General features: G+C 33.0%; 4 protein-coding genes across 4 annotated transcripts; 1 reads left to right on the top strand and 3 right to left on the bottom strand.

Annotated features, from left to right (window-relative positions):
* Nucleotides 2,033–2,948, top strand: LOC109225204 (abscisic acid receptor PYL4-like). Its single transcript, XM_019389795.1, has one exon. It carries the CDS (start codon nucleotides 2,096–2,098, stop codon nucleotides 2,723–2,725), a length of 630 nt encoding a protein of 209 aa, XP_019245340.1. The 5' UTR covers nucleotides 2,033–2,095; the 3' UTR covers nucleotides 2,726–2,948.
* Nucleotides 5,738–7,920, bottom strand: LOC109226260 (protein trichome birefringence-like 33). The gene is made up of 4 exons (XM_019391049.1): nucleotides 7,765–7,920; nucleotides 6,827–7,026; nucleotides 6,564–6,722; nucleotides 5,738–6,204 (listed from the first exon to the last, which is right to left on the bottom strand). The coding sequence occupies exons 1-4, from the start codon at nucleotides 7,918–7,920 to the stop codon at nucleotides 5,865–5,867; spliced, it is 855 nt and encodes a 284-aa protein (XP_019246594.1). The 3' UTR covers nucleotides 5,738–5,864.
* LOC109225921 (protein trichome birefringence-like 33) lies at nucleotides 7,978–9,059 on the bottom strand. The gene is made up of 2 exons (XM_019390727.1): nucleotides 8,840–9,059; nucleotides 7,978–8,249 (listed from the first exon to the last, which is right to left on the bottom strand). The coding sequence occupies exons 1-2, from the start codon at nucleotides 9,009–9,011 to the stop codon at nucleotides 7,978–7,980; spliced, it is 444 nt and encodes a 147-aa protein (XP_019246272.1). The 5' UTR covers nucleotides 9,012–9,059.
* LOC109226259 (protein trichome birefringence-like 33) lies at nucleotides 10,968–14,026 on the bottom strand. The gene is made up of 6 exons (XM_019391048.1): nucleotides 13,808–14,026; nucleotides 13,060–13,273; nucleotides 12,556–12,727; nucleotides 12,279–12,478; nucleotides 11,966–12,121; nucleotides 10,968–11,597 (listed from the first exon to the last, which is right to left on the bottom strand). The coding sequence occupies exons 1-6, from the start codon at nucleotides 14,001–14,003 to the stop codon at nucleotides 11,258–11,260; spliced, it is 1,278 nt and encodes a 425-aa protein (XP_019246593.1). The 5' UTR covers nucleotides 14,004–14,026; the 3' UTR covers nucleotides 10,968–11,257.

Here is a 17,007-nt window from a genome sequence, read left to right as displayed (position 1 = left end):
CGACCAAAGAGAATATTAATATTGCAACCAACTTGGCAAGTTGAACAAAAAGGTACAAGTTGCTACTCTTATGTTCGATTAAAAACAATATTTTAATATTTACAAATACTAATTTGGCTCTTAATATTTTTAGGTAATAAATTTCAATATTTGCAATACTGACAAATATTGAAAAGAGTAGTGAATTTTAATATTTGAAATACTAAAAATTTTGTTTTAGAGTATTTCAAGTGAAAATAGTAATTTTCAGTCATAAAACCTGCAACTTTAAGTGAATTAAATTTATATTCAAGCATAAATTACACTTTTTCAAGTTTAATAAGATATTTTCCAAACCCTACTAGCTTTTTTGAACGAAAACCATGTGAATTGCGAGGGGGAAAAAAGGACGAAAGGATCGAGCTGAGGAAGAGTGGGTGGGGAAAATAGATATATGAAAAAGGAGAGAAAAGAATCTTTCTTGGTAATAACAATTAAAGTTAAAGTTATACAAATGTTAGTTAATTAAACTAGCTTGATTTTCATATTTGGTAAATGGTTGGTAATGAAAAAGAATCAATAATTTGATGGTTTAAGTTACTAAAAGATAGCCATTCTATTGTATGATAAAAGGTTTCCGTACTAAGCCAACATGAAACATTCTAATTTAATTTTTACCCCACTTGCATGGGTTTTAAGAATATTCCAAAATTCAAAGTAAGAAAAACTAGTACTCCCTCCGTTTTAATTTAAACGATATATTTTTCTTTTTAGTCCGTTCCAAAAGCAATAATATATTTTTATATGTAGAAATAATTTAACTTTGAACTTTTTATTTTACCCACTTTACCCTTAATAAGAAGCTTTTACATGCCATATATGACGCCACAAGCTTTTGCCCCTTAAGCTTTAAGAACACATATTTCCTTATTCTTTTTTTTTTTACAAAACTTTATGACAAGTCAAACTAAATCATCTAAATATAAAAAGGAGGGAATATTAAACAAAAGAAAATATAGTATGAACTATGAAATTAACCAACTATTGCTACATATATACTGTTTGTAACAAATTTGAACTCAAATTTTTAACTGTGAATATTAAATGCTCCAATGTCATTGAATCACAGGAAGGGAAGTTTTGGTGTAACTGGTAAGTTATTTTTATTTGATTACGAGATTACGGGTTCGAACCGCAAAAACAACCTCTTACAAAATACAGGGTAAATTTCATACAATTGACCCTTATGGTTCGGTCCTTTTTGTACCCGTATATAGCGGGAGCTTAGTTTGTAGTTTTTGGAAAGTCCAAATAAGCTTTTGGGAAATCGGGGTGCAGTTTTTAAAACTGAGTTTTATTCCGGACTGCGTCCAAATAAGTTTTTAGCAACTTGATCATCCACTTGCATGGCCCTAACGTGAGCAGTTTGCTAAACACACCAACTCTTGCTACTATAATTTTTGTCTTCAAAATTAAATGTTATCCGAAGATAGAGCAACTAACACACAACTAGACAAAGATTATAAGTATACATGACACACTCTATTTATTTATTTTTTAAAAAAATTTCAGAATAATTCATAGTCACTATCTTTCGAGTGTGCATTAGGTAACCTGTTCAGTGACAATAACTCAAAAATCAGACAGGAAATATAAACCGCACTAGACAAATCCGATACAAAGAGCCCTGACTGAGAAGTCTACTGGTAAAGAGAATCGATCTCAAGTCTCCCTGGGATCACTGAACCAGGAGATAGACACTCGTTTTGATATGCTATATTTTAAAGTTATTGACACAATATAAGTGATACCTTTTTTTATTTTAAAAATCTCATCTTCTACTTCAATGACGACATGCTCTAATAGAAATCAACACTTTATTTGTGCTTAATTAAGCAATATTTAATTAAATTAAAGCTTAACATTGTATATATGAAGGATATACGTAACATTTAAGAACCAGAGAAATATTTAGCTAATTAATTAAAGCTCAACATGTTAAAATCTTAATAGTATATCTTTGTATATTACTTAAATCCTTTATATATATATATAGAGACTCCATTTCCATCTCTCTCAAAGGAATTAACATAGTTGAAAAAAGAGAGAGATAAACATGACTTCTACACTTCAACTCCATAGAATCAACCCTAACACCGCCGCTACACTCGCCGGAAACTTCCACAAACAACCGGAACAACCACCCACATGGATAACCCCCCTAACCAACACCTCTCTCCCTAACAACCTATTCCACTACCACACCCACGCAGTGGGCCCAAACCAATGCTGCTCCGCCGCGGTGCAATCCATCTCCGCCCCAATCGACACCGTATGGTCCCTCGTCCGCCGCTTCGACAACCCGCAAGCTTACAAACACTTCCTCAAGAGCTGCCACGTCATCGTCGGCGACGGAGAAGTCGGTTCGTTGCGTGAAGTCCACGTCATCTCCGGCCTCCCCGCAGCTTCGAGTATTGAGAGGTTAGAGATTTTAGACGACGAAAATCATGTTATGAGTATCAGTATTGTCGGCGGCGATCACAGGCTGAATAATTATCGGTCCGTCACGACGCTTCATCAGACGGCGGACGACGAGGGAACAACGATAGTGGTGGAATCGTACGTTGTGGATGTTCCACAGGGGAATACTAAGGAAGAAACATGTGTTTTTGTTGATACAATTGTACGGTGCAATTTGCAATCGTTGGCCCAAATCACTGAAAATTTGGAGAAAATCAAAGAGTAACTAATCGTGAAAAATTTAAATCTTTGTACATTTCTTCGATCCTTCCTTCTTTTTTTTTTTTTAATTTTGATTTAAATAGACGGAGTTTTTATTATTGTTGATCCCGAAGCGGATGAATTCTCTCAAATGTTCTTATAACTGAACCCGTTGCATACTTGCTCTTCTGGATATTTATGGGTTCATAAGTTAATATTTGTTGAAATTTAGCGATTTTTTACGTATATATTTATAGTTTGTGTCAAAAATACTGAGTTTTATTGAAACCTGATAGACATCTACCTCCGCCATTAGATCATGGAGATCCAAAATCGTAAGTTTAGAGATCCTGTGGATGCATTAAGCCATGTTTTGTTTGCAGTTCAAATTATGTTTTGCTTTTCGAGAGTCAATTTAACTAATTTTTGAAGTTAAATTGCATTAAATTTTAATAATATTTTAAAATTAAAATGTAAATATTCGAAAAAACTATACCAATATGGTAAAAAAAAATATGTTAAAATATTGATTAAAATTTATGGAGTTTGACTCTTATGACAAGTAAAAGTGAACGGAAGTAGTAAGTTTTTTTCTTGATAATGGCGTCAATCGATAAATGCATTTGAAAAAAAGAGTGTAATATTTGAATAATAGAAAGGATGTCATATTACATTTTATCAGCAAATAGGTTGTATAAAACTTATCCATACTACTACTTGCAGTATTCTGAATAAAATTTGTTAGCCTTTGGGCACTGAACCTGCAGCTAAGATGGGGACCGTCTCTTTTACGTACTGATTAACTCTTTTTTGTATTCACTTTTACAAATGCTAACAGTGTAAACAGTCTTTATATTAACTATCAATATAATTTACTTTATTGTAACATGTTGCTATATCTATGTTATTTCTCATACTTAGTTTTACTTAATTATCAGGGCTAGCTATTACTTTTAGCCAGGAGCGGATGTAGTTTATTATTGATGGGTTTAATTGAACCCATAACTTTCGACGCAGAGTAAAAATTGATATATATAAAAAAAATGGATATGAACCCATAACTTTAAAAATATAATGGATTCAATGCTAAAACCCTTAAAATTTGAAACCACAAAAATTAAATTTTGGATCCGCCTCTGCTTTTTGCTATCTTTTACATGACCTTATAATTTTTTACGTTACAATAACAATAAATCCAGTATAGTCCCACAAGTGGGGTCTGGAGAGGGTAGATAGTACACAGACCTTACCCATACAGTAAATGTAGAGAGGTTGTTTCCAGTAGACCCTCGGAGTTATTTACATTAATAACAACAACATACCTATTGTAGTCCCACAAGTAGGGTTTGGGGAGGGTAGAGTGTACGGGACTTACCCTATCTTTAAGAAAGCAGAAAGATATTTCGATAGACCCTCGGCTCAAGAAATTTAAATGAATTTTTTTTAAAATTTTTACATTATTGTTACTGTATAAAAGTTAAAGTCATTGTGTTTTGATCAAAATTATATCGGTACGAATTGTAGAGCTGGGTAGATGGGCAAGAAACAGCTCGGATTTGCAGCATTAATTGACTAAAAACAAAGTACGATATCAAATTTCATTCAAAAAGCAAAGAAAAATGATAAAGTACTAGACGTCTGCTCCAAAGTACCAACTTGACATTCAAAATAAAGGCAAGTTGCATTTTTAATTTCTAAATCTTTTATGGGGTTTTCTACCTCTCTTTTCTTTTATGTAATTACACTATATGTTTTTGCAAGTTGGTTTGCAAGTGGACAAAAGGCTTTTATTGAATTTCAAAAATTAATTTGTTGGCCTATTATAATATTAGTCAAGGCGGCTATTTTCCCTTGGGCATTCATTTTTACTTACCAGAAACAGTCGTTGTGAAATAAATATAAAAAGAGTTTATAATGTCGTATTTCTCTTTTACACGTCCCATTAAAGTTTGTGGTTGAAATTTATTGTTGCTATTTAAGCAGCACTATGACTAATTGGGAGAGACTTCGAATTTTGACCTCTTGTTCTTTGAGAATTAATAGACGATTAGACTTTTGTACCTAATTGCTATTATGTGACTTTAGGCATATAGATAGATAAAACCTCTGAATATTTGGCCAATCGATTAAATTAGTGATTTGTTTCACCTTAAAATCTCTAGTCAAATTCAGAAAAATACTATCGCGAGTTTGAATAAATAATCGTTAGCGTCAAATTGTATTTAAGGTTTTTATGGAGCAGTTTTTTTAGTTCGAGTCATGGAAGCAATCACTAATGCTTGTATTAGGGTAGGCTGTTTACATCGATACGGTTATTCTCCGAACCATGCGTGAGTACGGGATACTTTATGTGCACTGGGCTGCTATACATATATATATATAAATATATACATATATATTTTTTAAAAAGAAGCTTTTATGTCATTAATTCATCTTTTTGGACTAAAACGAGGATGAGAAAGTTCGGCTTGAGTGTGTAGCCCTCTCCCTCAGAATATGAAAGAGAGATCATCATTTGGCATCTCGATGTTGAATATTAATCATATACTGGGGATTGGAGAAGGTTTAAGTAGGATTTGATTGTTAGTTAATTCAAGTGTGGTACTTTAGTTGGATTTAAAACATGGTAAGATAATTGATCCCTATGTATTATTGTTGTTAAACGGTTCAGATAAGCCTTCAATCTTGCAATCTCATCGATATCATCATCAACAAGTCACAAATGGAAGCGTGGATTAGTGGGTGTCTGCTTGATTTTGTCATAGTCTCGTCTGGTATGCGCTCGAAGCCTATGTTTACTAGATAAATTGAAAAAGGTATGATAGTGATCTCGCTCAACACGATATTATAAACATTTACTATGATATAACTCACTTTCTCTCACCTTTTATTAACTAAATGTATGCGATCACCTTCCCTAGTATGAGTATTTGCTTTGGGTAACAATTTAACACTCAGTAGGAACAGATTTAAACTAAAACGATATGACAAACTCTGGTAAAAATCATGGAAGTGTATACATTTATAGTAAGAATAATCTAACAAATATTATTAAACCAATAACAAATGGTGGACCTCCATAAAAGTCCAAAAAATAAAAAGTAAATCACATTAGGTATTGAGGCAAGTTCTTTAGATAATCTCTATGATGTATGCTCAAAGTGTTAAGGATAGAAAAGCTTTGCAAATAAAAGCTCATTCCAAACATCTTGAATTCCAGGCACACACCAATGTATACAATCTGCGTAGCTTACGGGATTTGCTCGTTCTTCTGGACTTAAAGGGCCCCATCTCTCCTTGTAAATTGATGTGTGTGCATCCTTTCGTGGCATTGACAATTGAGTGATGTTGAGAAATGTAATTGGCACTTTAGATTTACCAAATTCTTCACTAATAACTTGCATTATGCTTTTTCTACTATCTGATCCCCAGTAATTCGGATCGTCTATCATTTTTGTTTCATTATAGCAGTTTCCATTTGGATCTCCACCCCACTCTTTGCTCCTAATAACATGAAAACAATTGACAGACACTAAATTAGACGTATTGGGTTCTGAGTTGAGAGATTGGATTTTGAAATATATATCTAACTTTATCAATATTTATTTTTCGCCCTTGATTATAGGGCTCAACCTCGAAGCACTCATTACTGAAAAACTACTAAAAATCGATAGGAAAAACCGACCGCTGTTACATTAGTCGGTAACCTAGGAAAATCGAAGTAGTAAAAGGTAAATTAGTCAACTTTCTAAATATGCTAAACTAGTTGGAATCGACTATATGAATTCGCTATATATCTGGCTTATTTGGCATCCTCATAGTAATACTGATATTATGATTATTTGTATAGTCAAGTCACTTACCATGCATGAGAAGGTGACATACTGGTAAAAAAGACTCTATTTCGTTTTGGATCCATATTTCCCTTTATCCACCTCAGTAAATTCTGCATCGCCATACGATAAGCATCTTCAGTTGGCACATCTGCTATGTATTTTATATTATCATCAAATGTACCATTCCTGCGTGAAATATAAACTTAGGTTTTAGATATCTATACAAAGCACCAGAAAAGAAAGAAAAAAAAGAATGTCAATATAAGAAGGAAATGTTTTGTATAATTTACAGAATCTTGAATGTACGGCCTGTCATCCACCAAATATACGTATTGAACACCATTATATCCACTCCTTTCCAGTGTTGCCCATGGGTATCTATTGAATCTTTTCGAACAATTCGATCAGGTACCCTATGCTTGCCAGGACTATCTGCATTTGATTCTAGAAGAAATGGTGCCCAGTAGAATTCAATTGTTGCATTGTAATCCTGGTTGTGAATCCAAGTTAATTAAATGTTAGTAGTGAATCCAAGTTTACTGTTAGTACTACAAGTTGCATGCAATAGATTAATATAATAGTCTCCAAACGGTAATAGTATAAGTCTGAGTTTGAGATTATGTAGTTTATAATATAATTATCCTATCTCATATCAATTAAAAGGTACTTGCAGGTAATCTAGACAGGATTAATTGCAGTTTTGGCCCCTCGGTTATTGATAAATTCTGAATTCGATCTTCAATACATTTTGCTAACATATTTAATAATTTTTCGAAGCATATTTAACCTCCAATCAGTTAAAATATATGCTTTTGGTCGCTCTCTATATAAAAATGTGTTGTATTTAGGCTACTTTTGAGTAACATTACCCTCAAATATGGAGTAACAACATAAATTTAATTAACATATTGGTGATTAAATAGTTTAACATCTAGTAATTTATTATTTTATATTGGTGATTAAATAGTTTAACATCTAGTAATTTGTTATTTTGTAAAGATTCATAACCAGAGGACTAAAAGCATATATTGCAATTAATTGAAGGTTAAATATAATTAACCAATTGTAGCAACGCCCAAAATAAGAAACTGTTTTATATTTGAGGGAATAAAAGTGAAATTGTTTCTTTGTAGTAATACGTATAGACCAGTAACCTACAATAAATGATAACTAACCAATGTTACCATGTCAAACTTTATTGATAGTATAAAAATTCACATTTACATACCTTTGCTGTGAAAATGGTGAATGAATCAACTTTATGGAGGGATTTTGCGTTATCTGGTATAACTTTATGGATGAGGCAGACCAAGGAAGTGAATTGTCCTCTATTTAATGAATCACCTACAAACATCATCCTCTTTCCTCGAATAGTTTCGAGCATCAAAGATGCATTGAATCTGTCGAGATAATATAATATCAATATTAATATTTTTAGTGATCAGAAAGCATAGATAACAGAGTAACTTTTGGTTACAACGGAAAGGGTTACACACCTAGGAATAAGACAATTATGAGGTTGCCATCTCCAATAGAGATAGTCCTTGTCTGGCCTCCCATGTTCTTGGCAAGTCTGCTGAGGAAGTAAATATGGACATTCTGATTCCTCATATAAAGCCCCACTTGACTCATCCCAAACCCACTTTCCACTGAATAAATCACACCCTTTTTCACTTTCTCCAATTGCAAATGCCAATTTATCCTTGTTCTTCTCTAACACAACAACAAACTTAACAACTTAGGATTAGAAAAACAACAACATTCCTCAACAAAATCGTATCAACTTATATATATTGAGGGCGTAAAGAATTTTTATACTAATATGTTAATGCAGCAGGCTGTCTATGTTAATTTTCAGGTTACTATAGAGGCTTATGCATTCAAGATTCTAAATCTTTTAGGTACTAAATTAATGATTTTACCTATTTAATGAATCTATTAAGACAAATACATGGTTTTGACCAATGCTACCGAGTTCGGTCCAACTTGTAGCTTCTACTCTCCCTCCGACCATGGTTACTAATACCACTACGGGTTGTTATCGATAGCTACATTTTAAGTGAAACAACAACCACCACCACCACAATCCCATTGTAATCCCACAAGTGGGATCTAGGGACGGTTAGTATGTATGCAGCCTTACTTCTGCCTTGTGAAGATAGAGAGACTGTTTTCGATAGACACTCGACTAAGAAAAATATTTTAAGTGAAACAATAGTGTAAAATTCTTTTATGTGGTGTATAGAAGTTAAACACCAAGAGAATTAGTACTAAGAAGAAAAAAAGGGTGTTGATCAACTTACTTGTAGGTTTTGGAGTTGGCCAAATCAAGTTGGCTAAGGATGTGACTGATGGCGAAGATGGAAGAAGATAAGCTGAATAACTAATCAAAAATACAACTAAACTTAGTAATAAGAAGAGATAAGGATAAAAACGAGTTTTTCTGAAGAGGGGCAAAGAAGGAGGCAATTCCATCTATTGAAGCTTTGTCCTGTCTTTCTCTTTTCCCAAAATTTTTGCACCATTAGCAGTATGTCTAAGCGAGAAAAATATTACAAATTTGAAGTTAAACGAAGAGTCATTTGTAATTCTTTTCTTGGGTTTATGTAATATATATCCTCTAGCACGATTTAAACATTGGTAAAAGGAAGTTGAATCAGATTCACTGTCTTTAAACTAGTCATCTACTTTCCTAATCATTCCTCATTGAATATTGCTTTTCCTACTCACGTCCTTACTAATATAGAATGCAATTTTTCACCTTAATTTTTGTTCCAATTATAGAAATACGAACACCAATAACTAATTGTGTTGTTTTGGTGTTATCATTACTTTATATCTTGTATTCTATATGTAGTAAGGTAAATTGAACCTGAAATTCTTTAAAATCTTTTAGTTGAAAGAGAATCAAATATTGAAGAGATGAATTTTCCATGTGTATGTTATAAAAAATAATTCATTAAATTGGTGAAATTGTAAATATAAATACTGACAACTAAGAACCAACCATTGCAATTGAGGAAAGTCGAAATTTAAAGTAAACGCGCAGTTGTAGCTTTTACAGTATTCTAGTATTGTTCCAAGTATGGTCATACATTCACAAGAATAACTACACATAGTCACAAACACTGGGTCATAATTATAATCATATGTCAAAGGTGGTTCAACAAAATTATTGGCTTATAGCCAAATTTTAATAAGAGAACTTGAATTTAGTGTTCTTTCATTTTCTTTTGTAATTGTCTATCATGGAATATTCTAACGAGACATAAAGTTTTTAACTTCACATAATAATACTATTATTTATATCGGTAATGATTAACTTAGGTTAATAAGATATTAGTTATATGTATGCTATATTTTGCCTTAGATCTTGTTGTAAAAAAAATATTTGCTAATAAAGATTTTAATAATATAATTCAAAGCTATAAAATATTTCTGCTATTAAAACGTAGATAATCTTTCTTTCTTTTTTATAGAAAAATTTTGTACTTTTTTCTACAAATGTTAATATTTTCTTAAGCAAAAATATATTATGTATTCTACTATTAATACTTTTTAAGGCCTCAAAATTTTGGAGGCTAAAGCAAATGTTTTACTAGCCTCCTCCTTGAACCAACCTTAGACATATGTATAAGTGTTAAAGAATAGATATTTCTAGTAAGATGTATTATTGGGTTCTCAATCTTTTTATCTTTTTGTTCTTTTTTTTTTTAGGAAAAAAAATTGAATAATGAAAAGTAACGGAGTTCTCAAATTTTGCACCAGCTTCCTATCCTCTTATTTTTATGATTTGCCACTTAAACTATTCAGCTCTTTGCAATTATAAAATTAGCCGGTCGGCCAAAATTAATTGTATTTGCTAGCCAATAAGTATATAAAATATGTATACAAAAAATATGCAGTATGTCGGCTTTTATTTTTTGGAGCAACTAAAAATATACATTTCTCAATTTCTTTCTTCTTATGGGAATTCTTCAGAACAGAAAAGTGCTAGCATTGAAAATTGAGAATTTGCTCTACCTAATTCTCTGCAATAATTTCAGGCTATTCAATTGGTTTAGAAGAAAGCAAGAAACCAGCAAATTAAAATTGTTGTGCCAAAGAATCACTGGCTATACACGTTCACAGATTTTAAAGAGGAAATTTTGCATTTCCTACGTATAGTTGCTTAGTAAAGACATAATAATATATGGACATAGTTTTGTAAAGAAGTGAATAAATTTAAGGGGATAAATCATAAAAAATAAGGTAATAAGGTGAAATCAAAATAATTGGTGCAAACGTACAAAATGCAAAGAAATCTAAAAATGAGATTACATTTATGTTGTACATATGAGATGTTCGATTAGATAAAGAGGCAAATAAAATGTGAACAGTTTCTTGTCCAAATTATGGGCAAAATAGATGGACAAAAATTCTTTCCTTTTGAAATAAACTCATGAGGTAATCTAGTTTTTCCTTGTTAACAATTTTTTTCTAAAACAAAAGGATATTTTTCTTCAAACTCCTTACTCTTTTACAGTGGCAAAGCTTTTAATAATATGGCCGTAATATATCATTACGTGTCACTATCTCCACTCATTTCTCTTTACTTGTTTTCTCACTCTCTATCCGACTATTGAGGAGGATAATTGCTTGCCTCGTTCCTCATCCACCATAAATCAAATCCTTAATACATTATATAATACATGTGATAGGCTTTAATCGTCTATAAAATCTCAAGGATAGAGAAGTTTGGCGAATAAAAGTTCATTCCAAGTATCTGGAAGTCCAGGCAAACACCAGTGAAAACAATCGGCGTAGCTGAAGGGGTTTGCTAGTTGCTCAGGTGTTAATGGATTCCATTGCTTCTTGTAAATTGACGTGTGTGCGTCTCTTCTATAATTTGAGAGTTGTGTGATGTTAAGAAATGAGATTGGCACATTTGATTTACCAAATTCTTCTCCAATCACTTGCATTATGCTTTTTCTACTATCTGATCCCCAGTAATTTGGATCATCTATCATTTTTGTTTCGTTGAAACAATTCTTATTTGGTTCACCTCCCCATTCTGTGCTCCTGCCAATCAAAGAATAGACACTTATTTTTTCTCAATAGGCATAATGCAAAACTAAATTATAAAAAGTTTGTTTGAACACATTAAAAAGTACTATTACATAGACTTTTGGATCAGTAATTCTTTTTAAAATAAGAAAAAAAGGTTAACTTTTCATGATGATCCAATGACAACAAATACTCTTTTCCAACTTCATTCAAATACTCTTTGTTTTATTTCAACCAATATTGTTCAAGTATGCCTTAGAGTATATTTTTTTCTTTTTTGTTGGTCTAATCTATTTTCTTTTTGATAAAAATAATAATGTACCATGCAACAAAGATGGGAAATTTTTATAAGGGAAGGGAGAAAAGGCTATTGTTTTACTCACTTTTCATGAGAAGGTGACATGCTAGTGAAAAAGACTCTGGTTTTCTTTGGATCCATATTCTCTTTAATCCATCTCAACATACTCTTCATTGCCATGCGATATGCATCCTCTGTGGATACCTCCACTATATTTTTTACGTCATCAAAAGACCCTTCCCTGCAAACAATAGCGGATTCAGAATTTAAATATTGTAAGTTTTGAGCTGAAAGAATAAGTACTGAAATTATTCGTGACCCTAGGGTCAAGTCTGTCACGAATAAAAATCAATAAAAAAAATAAATAAATCAGCAAACTAAAGGGCTTAGGAAATTACGAAATATTAAAACGATAGCCACTCCTCCACCAAAGGTAAGTATTGAACACAATTATATCAGCCCCTTTCCAATATTTCCCATGCACATCAATTGAACCATTTCGAACAACTCTTTTATAAATTCTATGTTTCACTGCATCATCAGCATTTGATTCCAGCAGAAATGGTGCCCAATAGAACTCAATTGTTGCATTATAATCCTGGAAATTCAAATATTAGCTAACAAAAATAACAGAATTTGTAATGTGTAAGCTCAAAAACTGCTAGTGATGATCACCTTAATGGTAAAAACATCGAAATTACCAACAGTTTCCATGGATTTAGCATTCTCTGGAATGAGTCCATTGACAAGACAAATCAAAGAATGATGTTGTCCTCTGTTCAAGGAATCGCCTACGAACAACATTCTCTTCCCCCGAAGTGTTTCCAGCAACAATGTCGCGTTGAAACTGCCATTTTACATTAGCCAAAGGCGTCATAAATCATAAGGAGAAAAACTAAATACTGTATATTCTAAATGTTCAGTCCTGGGCGTGCGAGGTGTTAGATCTCACATTGGGTAGGAGATTTAGAAAATGAATCTCCTTATATATATATATATATATATATATATTCTTGTACAATTCTCACCTTATAAGCTAACTTTTAAGGTTGAGTTAGGCTCAAAGTCCATTTTCTTATCATGCCGTCTAATGTCAAAGAAATGGAAACTCTGAAAATTGTCTAATGAATTCATAATATAATCCGTCCTATATATACTGACAGTATAAAAGAATTTTACCTCGGGAGAGAGCAACTATGAGGTTGCCATCTCCAATGTTGATAGTCTTTATCTGGTCTGCCATTTGCTTGACAAGTCAACTGTGCCGTTATGTACGGACACTCTGATTCTTCATATAAAGGCTTTTTCTCGTCCCAAACCCATTTCCCACTGAAAATATCACATCCTTCCTCTATCTCTCCTATTGCAAATGGTAATTTTTGTTTGCTCTTCTCTGCCAACAATTTCACCGTAAATTCGAAATACTTATACAAGTAAAAACGCGGGAGAGATTTAAAAAAAAATTAGAAATGCAGTCAATTTTAACCCAACTTCATGCATGCAAATCGAAAAGATGTGTAAAAAAGATTTAGCTTTGTTCTGCTTTTAGTTTGGATTTGTTTTTGGTTTTCTTCTTCTTTTTTGTGCATTTTTCGATTTAGTTTTAAGAAAATTGCTTTTGGAATTTTTTCTTTTGTTGGATATTTGCAAACAGACGTGGATTTAGGGCGAGTTCAGTGAGTTTAACCAAATCCTTTGTTTTCAGCTTGAATTAAAATGTATACGTATAATAAGATTATACTAGGTTCTGAAATCAACTCTTAGAGAAATTATTTTGTGCATAAATTTGTTATATTTTCAGGTTTACATAAACGAACAAAAGCGCTTTTCTCTTGGACAAACACGCATGATCAATTCTTCCAAAAATTAATTAAAATAAATTAACTAAAAGTGAAACAGAAAGTGCAAATTCATTAGAATTACTCACTTATTCTTGAGCTAGAATTATGTTGTTGGCTGGAAACTCTAAAGTCAAGCTGAACAAAAATACTGCTCCTGAATTCTTCTCTGTATAGAATAACAACAAGAACAATGAAGGGTAGTAATATTAATAAAAAAGGAGAAAGATGAACTTTTTTGAGAATAGAAGAGTAAAAAGGAGAAGAATTTGGAGGTGACTCCATTTCCTATGAAGCCTTCGAATTATTCAGTGGGTTAATAAATACAGGAAAATATAGAGGTCACGTATGAAATAAATTTATTCCCAGCTAATTCCGTGATTAATTATTTTGGATTATTTGTATCTATTCTCGTTATTAAATGTTTACTACTATTATTACATTAAGTTTGAAAAATATGTCAATGAGTTCATTCCTCTAATGGCCTATTAAATGATGAGCATTATGAATATACTACTCTATTATTTTCAAGAATAATCAAGATGATTCATTTTCTTCTCTCTAAGCCGAGAGTCTATTGGAAACAACCTATTTACCTTCTCAAGGTAGGGATAAGATCTGCGTACACACTACCCTTCCCAGACCACACTTGTGAGATTATACTGGGTTGGTTGCATGGCGGATTTTAAATTTAATGGGTTCAATTTTTAAGATTCTTAGCCTTGAATTTATTATACTGTTAAAATTGCGGGTTTGTAATCTAATATTTATTGCGATTAGTAGATTTTTACATATATATATATTTATACTCTGTGTCAAAAGTTGTGAGTTCAATTGAACCCGTAGCCTAAGGGCTACATCCGCCACTGAATTGGTTGTTGTTGTTGTTGTTATTTTCAAATTTTCCCATTAATAAAGGAGAGTTGAATCAGATTCATTGTCTTTAAGCTAGATCATCTACTTTTCAAACGATATTAATAATTTCTCTTCTCATACATGTGTAGTATGTTAATGTTACAAGAGTTTTATGCTAAAGTTATTGGAATTTCAACTCATTGAATGCTTTTCTACTCGTGTCCTCCCTAACATAGAAAGTAATTTTGCACCTTAATTTTGAGCAAATTATAGAAACTTGAAACCCAAAAATATGAATATATAGAACATGTTATGCTTCAAAATTTTGGTACAGTTATTTTTATAGGAACCCACGTGGCATGCCATCTGTAACATTAATTATATCCTAAAGTCTGGGATTTACCATACATGTGGAATTCTACATCACTCTCTGGAAAAAAAATATGGATTTATAGTAAGTTTCATTAATATATGTTTTCTAGTTAGTGGCCAAGTAATATGAATGGTTAGAGGAGACTTGAGAAGATATTCATACATGTAACGCTTAAAAGAATAACTATTTCTAGTCCGACGTAATGTTATGTTACGACTTTTTTTAGGCAGAATGGCCTAAATGGCACCTATACTTGTGCCACTTTGTCATGCCGGTCCTTCTACTTCACTTTTTTTCATCCAGACACTTTAACTTGTTCAAAATCTATATTTTAAACCCATCTGACCGTTGACCAAGCACATGTGGCAAAATAATGGTTGAGCTGGACAAAGTGAGTGTAATTCACGCGGATAATGAGCGTGAATATGAACATTTTGAACCAAAAATAATTAGAATAAAAAGAAAAAATTATTAAAATAAGAATGAAAATTAAATAAGTAAAAAAAGAAAAGAAAAAAGCAAAAGAAATATCATGTACGCTTCTTCTTCTTCTTCCCCACTTCCTCCTTCCCCCCTCCCCCCTAAGGCTGTGCATTTGGATCGGATATCCGAAATCCGATCCGATCCACTCTATTTCGAATTTTCGGATTTCAGATTTCGGATTTTCGGATTAGATACGGATTATGTTTTATAAAATTTCGGATTTTCGGATTGGATTCGGATTGGCATGTTTTTAATCCGATCCGATCCGAAATCCGAAGTTATATGACCTATATATAAATACTATCCAAAAATTTTAGGGTTAAGTAACCTTATATTCATTTATCAGAGACTGACCCTAGGTTATATTGATGTTGAGTCTCTAGTCTCTTCCGCCTCTCTTCACAGATCTATTCCTCAGTCCTCTCGAACTCGAAGTCTTCATCTCAGTCCGACGCCGACCAAGCTTCCGCCGTCTTCACTCTTCATCTCAGTCCTCTCGAAGTCTCAAGTCAGTGAACTCCAAGTCCTCTCAAGTCTTCACAAACGATTTCCAGTCAAGAGCAGGTGATGTTTCAGTTATCCGGGAAAGTATTTTCTTCATTGTTAAGTGAATATTCAGAAGTGGACTTTAGTTTACAGAAATATGGTCAAATAGAACCTCTGATAGAAGTTCAAATGTTAGAAGCTTTTGGAATTGAATTCCGGCCTAAAGTTTAGGTCTCATTTGAAATGAAGTTTGCTCTTTATCAAGTTAAAGTGTAAAATTTCTGTTTGAAATTATATTTGTAAACTACACTGTAGTAGAGAACCACCCTGTTGGAAGTGTTGGCAATGGTGGCAATGTGACTGCTATTGGCAAGTTGGGAATTTTAGGCAACTGAGGCAGTGACGGTATTGTTGGCAAGTTTGGAAGTTGCAGTAGGTTGCGAGCTGCATTGCTTGTGTTGATGCTTGATAAGGAAAATAATGCTATGATCAAGAAAAGGATTGAATAGTTGCTAGAAGAAGCCATTCTGTTAACTTGATATATTGTTTTGTTTCAAGGAAATGAAGTAGATAATAGAAGTTGGAAATGAATCAATAATTTGATATATTGTTTCTTGATCATAGCATTAAAAGTAATAGTTTGAGTATACAGATTACAGTATAGAATAAAATCCAACATAGGATAATTATGCGACAATCCGATCCGACAATCCGAAAAATATCCGATCCAAAGTTTCAAAATCCGATCCGATCCAATGTTAATTCGGATCAGATTCGGATTGCCCTTTTCACAATCCGAAATCCGAATCCGAAATATGCTAAATCCGATCCGATCCGATCCGTGCACAGCCCTACTCCCCTCCCCTCCCCCTTTGTTCCCCCGTATACTTCTTCTTCTTCCCCACTGCCCCCACCCCACCCCACCCCTCCCTTTTCGTTCCCCCACCCCCTCCCTTTTCGTTCCCCTCCCCCTTGTATGCTTCTTCTTCTTCCCCACTCCCCCCAACAACACCTCCCTTCCTTTTCATCCCCCCGCCTTCCCCCCCTGCGCGCTTTAAAATCACTGCTGTCAAGGTATGAACAAAGAGCAAA

This window comes from Nicotiana attenuata, chromosome 5, assembly GCF_001879085.1.
Source record: "Nicotiana attenuata strain UT chromosome 5, NIATTr2, whole genome shotgun sequence".
Lineage (NCBI taxonomy): Eukaryota > Viridiplantae > Streptophyta > Magnoliopsida > Solanales > Solanaceae > Nicotiana > Nicotiana attenuata.
Note: the sequence above shows the minus strand (reverse complement) of the source record. Positions and strands in the feature narration are given on the sequence as shown.

Excerpts from the sequence above, each read along its gene's own strand:
- LOC109225921 (XM_019390727.1), bottom strand. The coding sequence starts at position 9,011 with ATGGAATTGCCTCCTTCTTTGCCCCTCTTCAGAAAAACTCGTTTTTAT. Across the intron at positions 8,250-8,839 it reads GCCAACTCCAAAACCTACAA|AGAAGAACAAGGATAAATTG; the intron begins GTAAGTTGATCA and ends TTGTTGTGTTAG.
- LOC109225204 (XM_019389795.1), top strand. The coding sequence starts at position 2,096 with ATGACTTCTACACTTCAACTCCATAGAATCAACCCTAACACCGCCGCT.
- LOC109226260 (XM_019391049.1), bottom strand. The coding sequence starts at position 7,920 with ATGCTCGAAACTATTCGAGGAAAGAGGATGATGTTTGTAGGTGATTCA. Across the intron at positions 6,723-6,826 it reads GGCCGTACATTCAAGATTCT|GAATGGTACATTTGATGATA; the intron begins GTAAATTATACA and ends TATTTCACGCAG. Across the intron at positions 6,205-6,563 it reads ATGTCACCTTCTCATGCATG|GAGCAAAGAGTGGGGTGGAG; the intron begins GTAAGTGACTTG and ends TCATGTTATTAG.
- LOC109226259 (XM_019391048.1), bottom strand. The coding sequence starts at position 14,003 with ATGGAGTCACCTCCAAATTCTTCTCCTTTTTACTCTTCTATTCTCAAA. Across the intron at positions 12,479-12,555 it reads TCGATGTTTTTACCATTAAG|GATTATAATGCAACAATTGA; the intron begins GTGATCATCACT and ends TTGAATTTCCAG. Across the intron at positions 12,122-12,278 it reads GGCTATCGTTTTAATATTTC|GGAAGGGTCTTTTGATGACG; the intron begins GTAATTTCCTAA and ends TATTGTTTGCAG.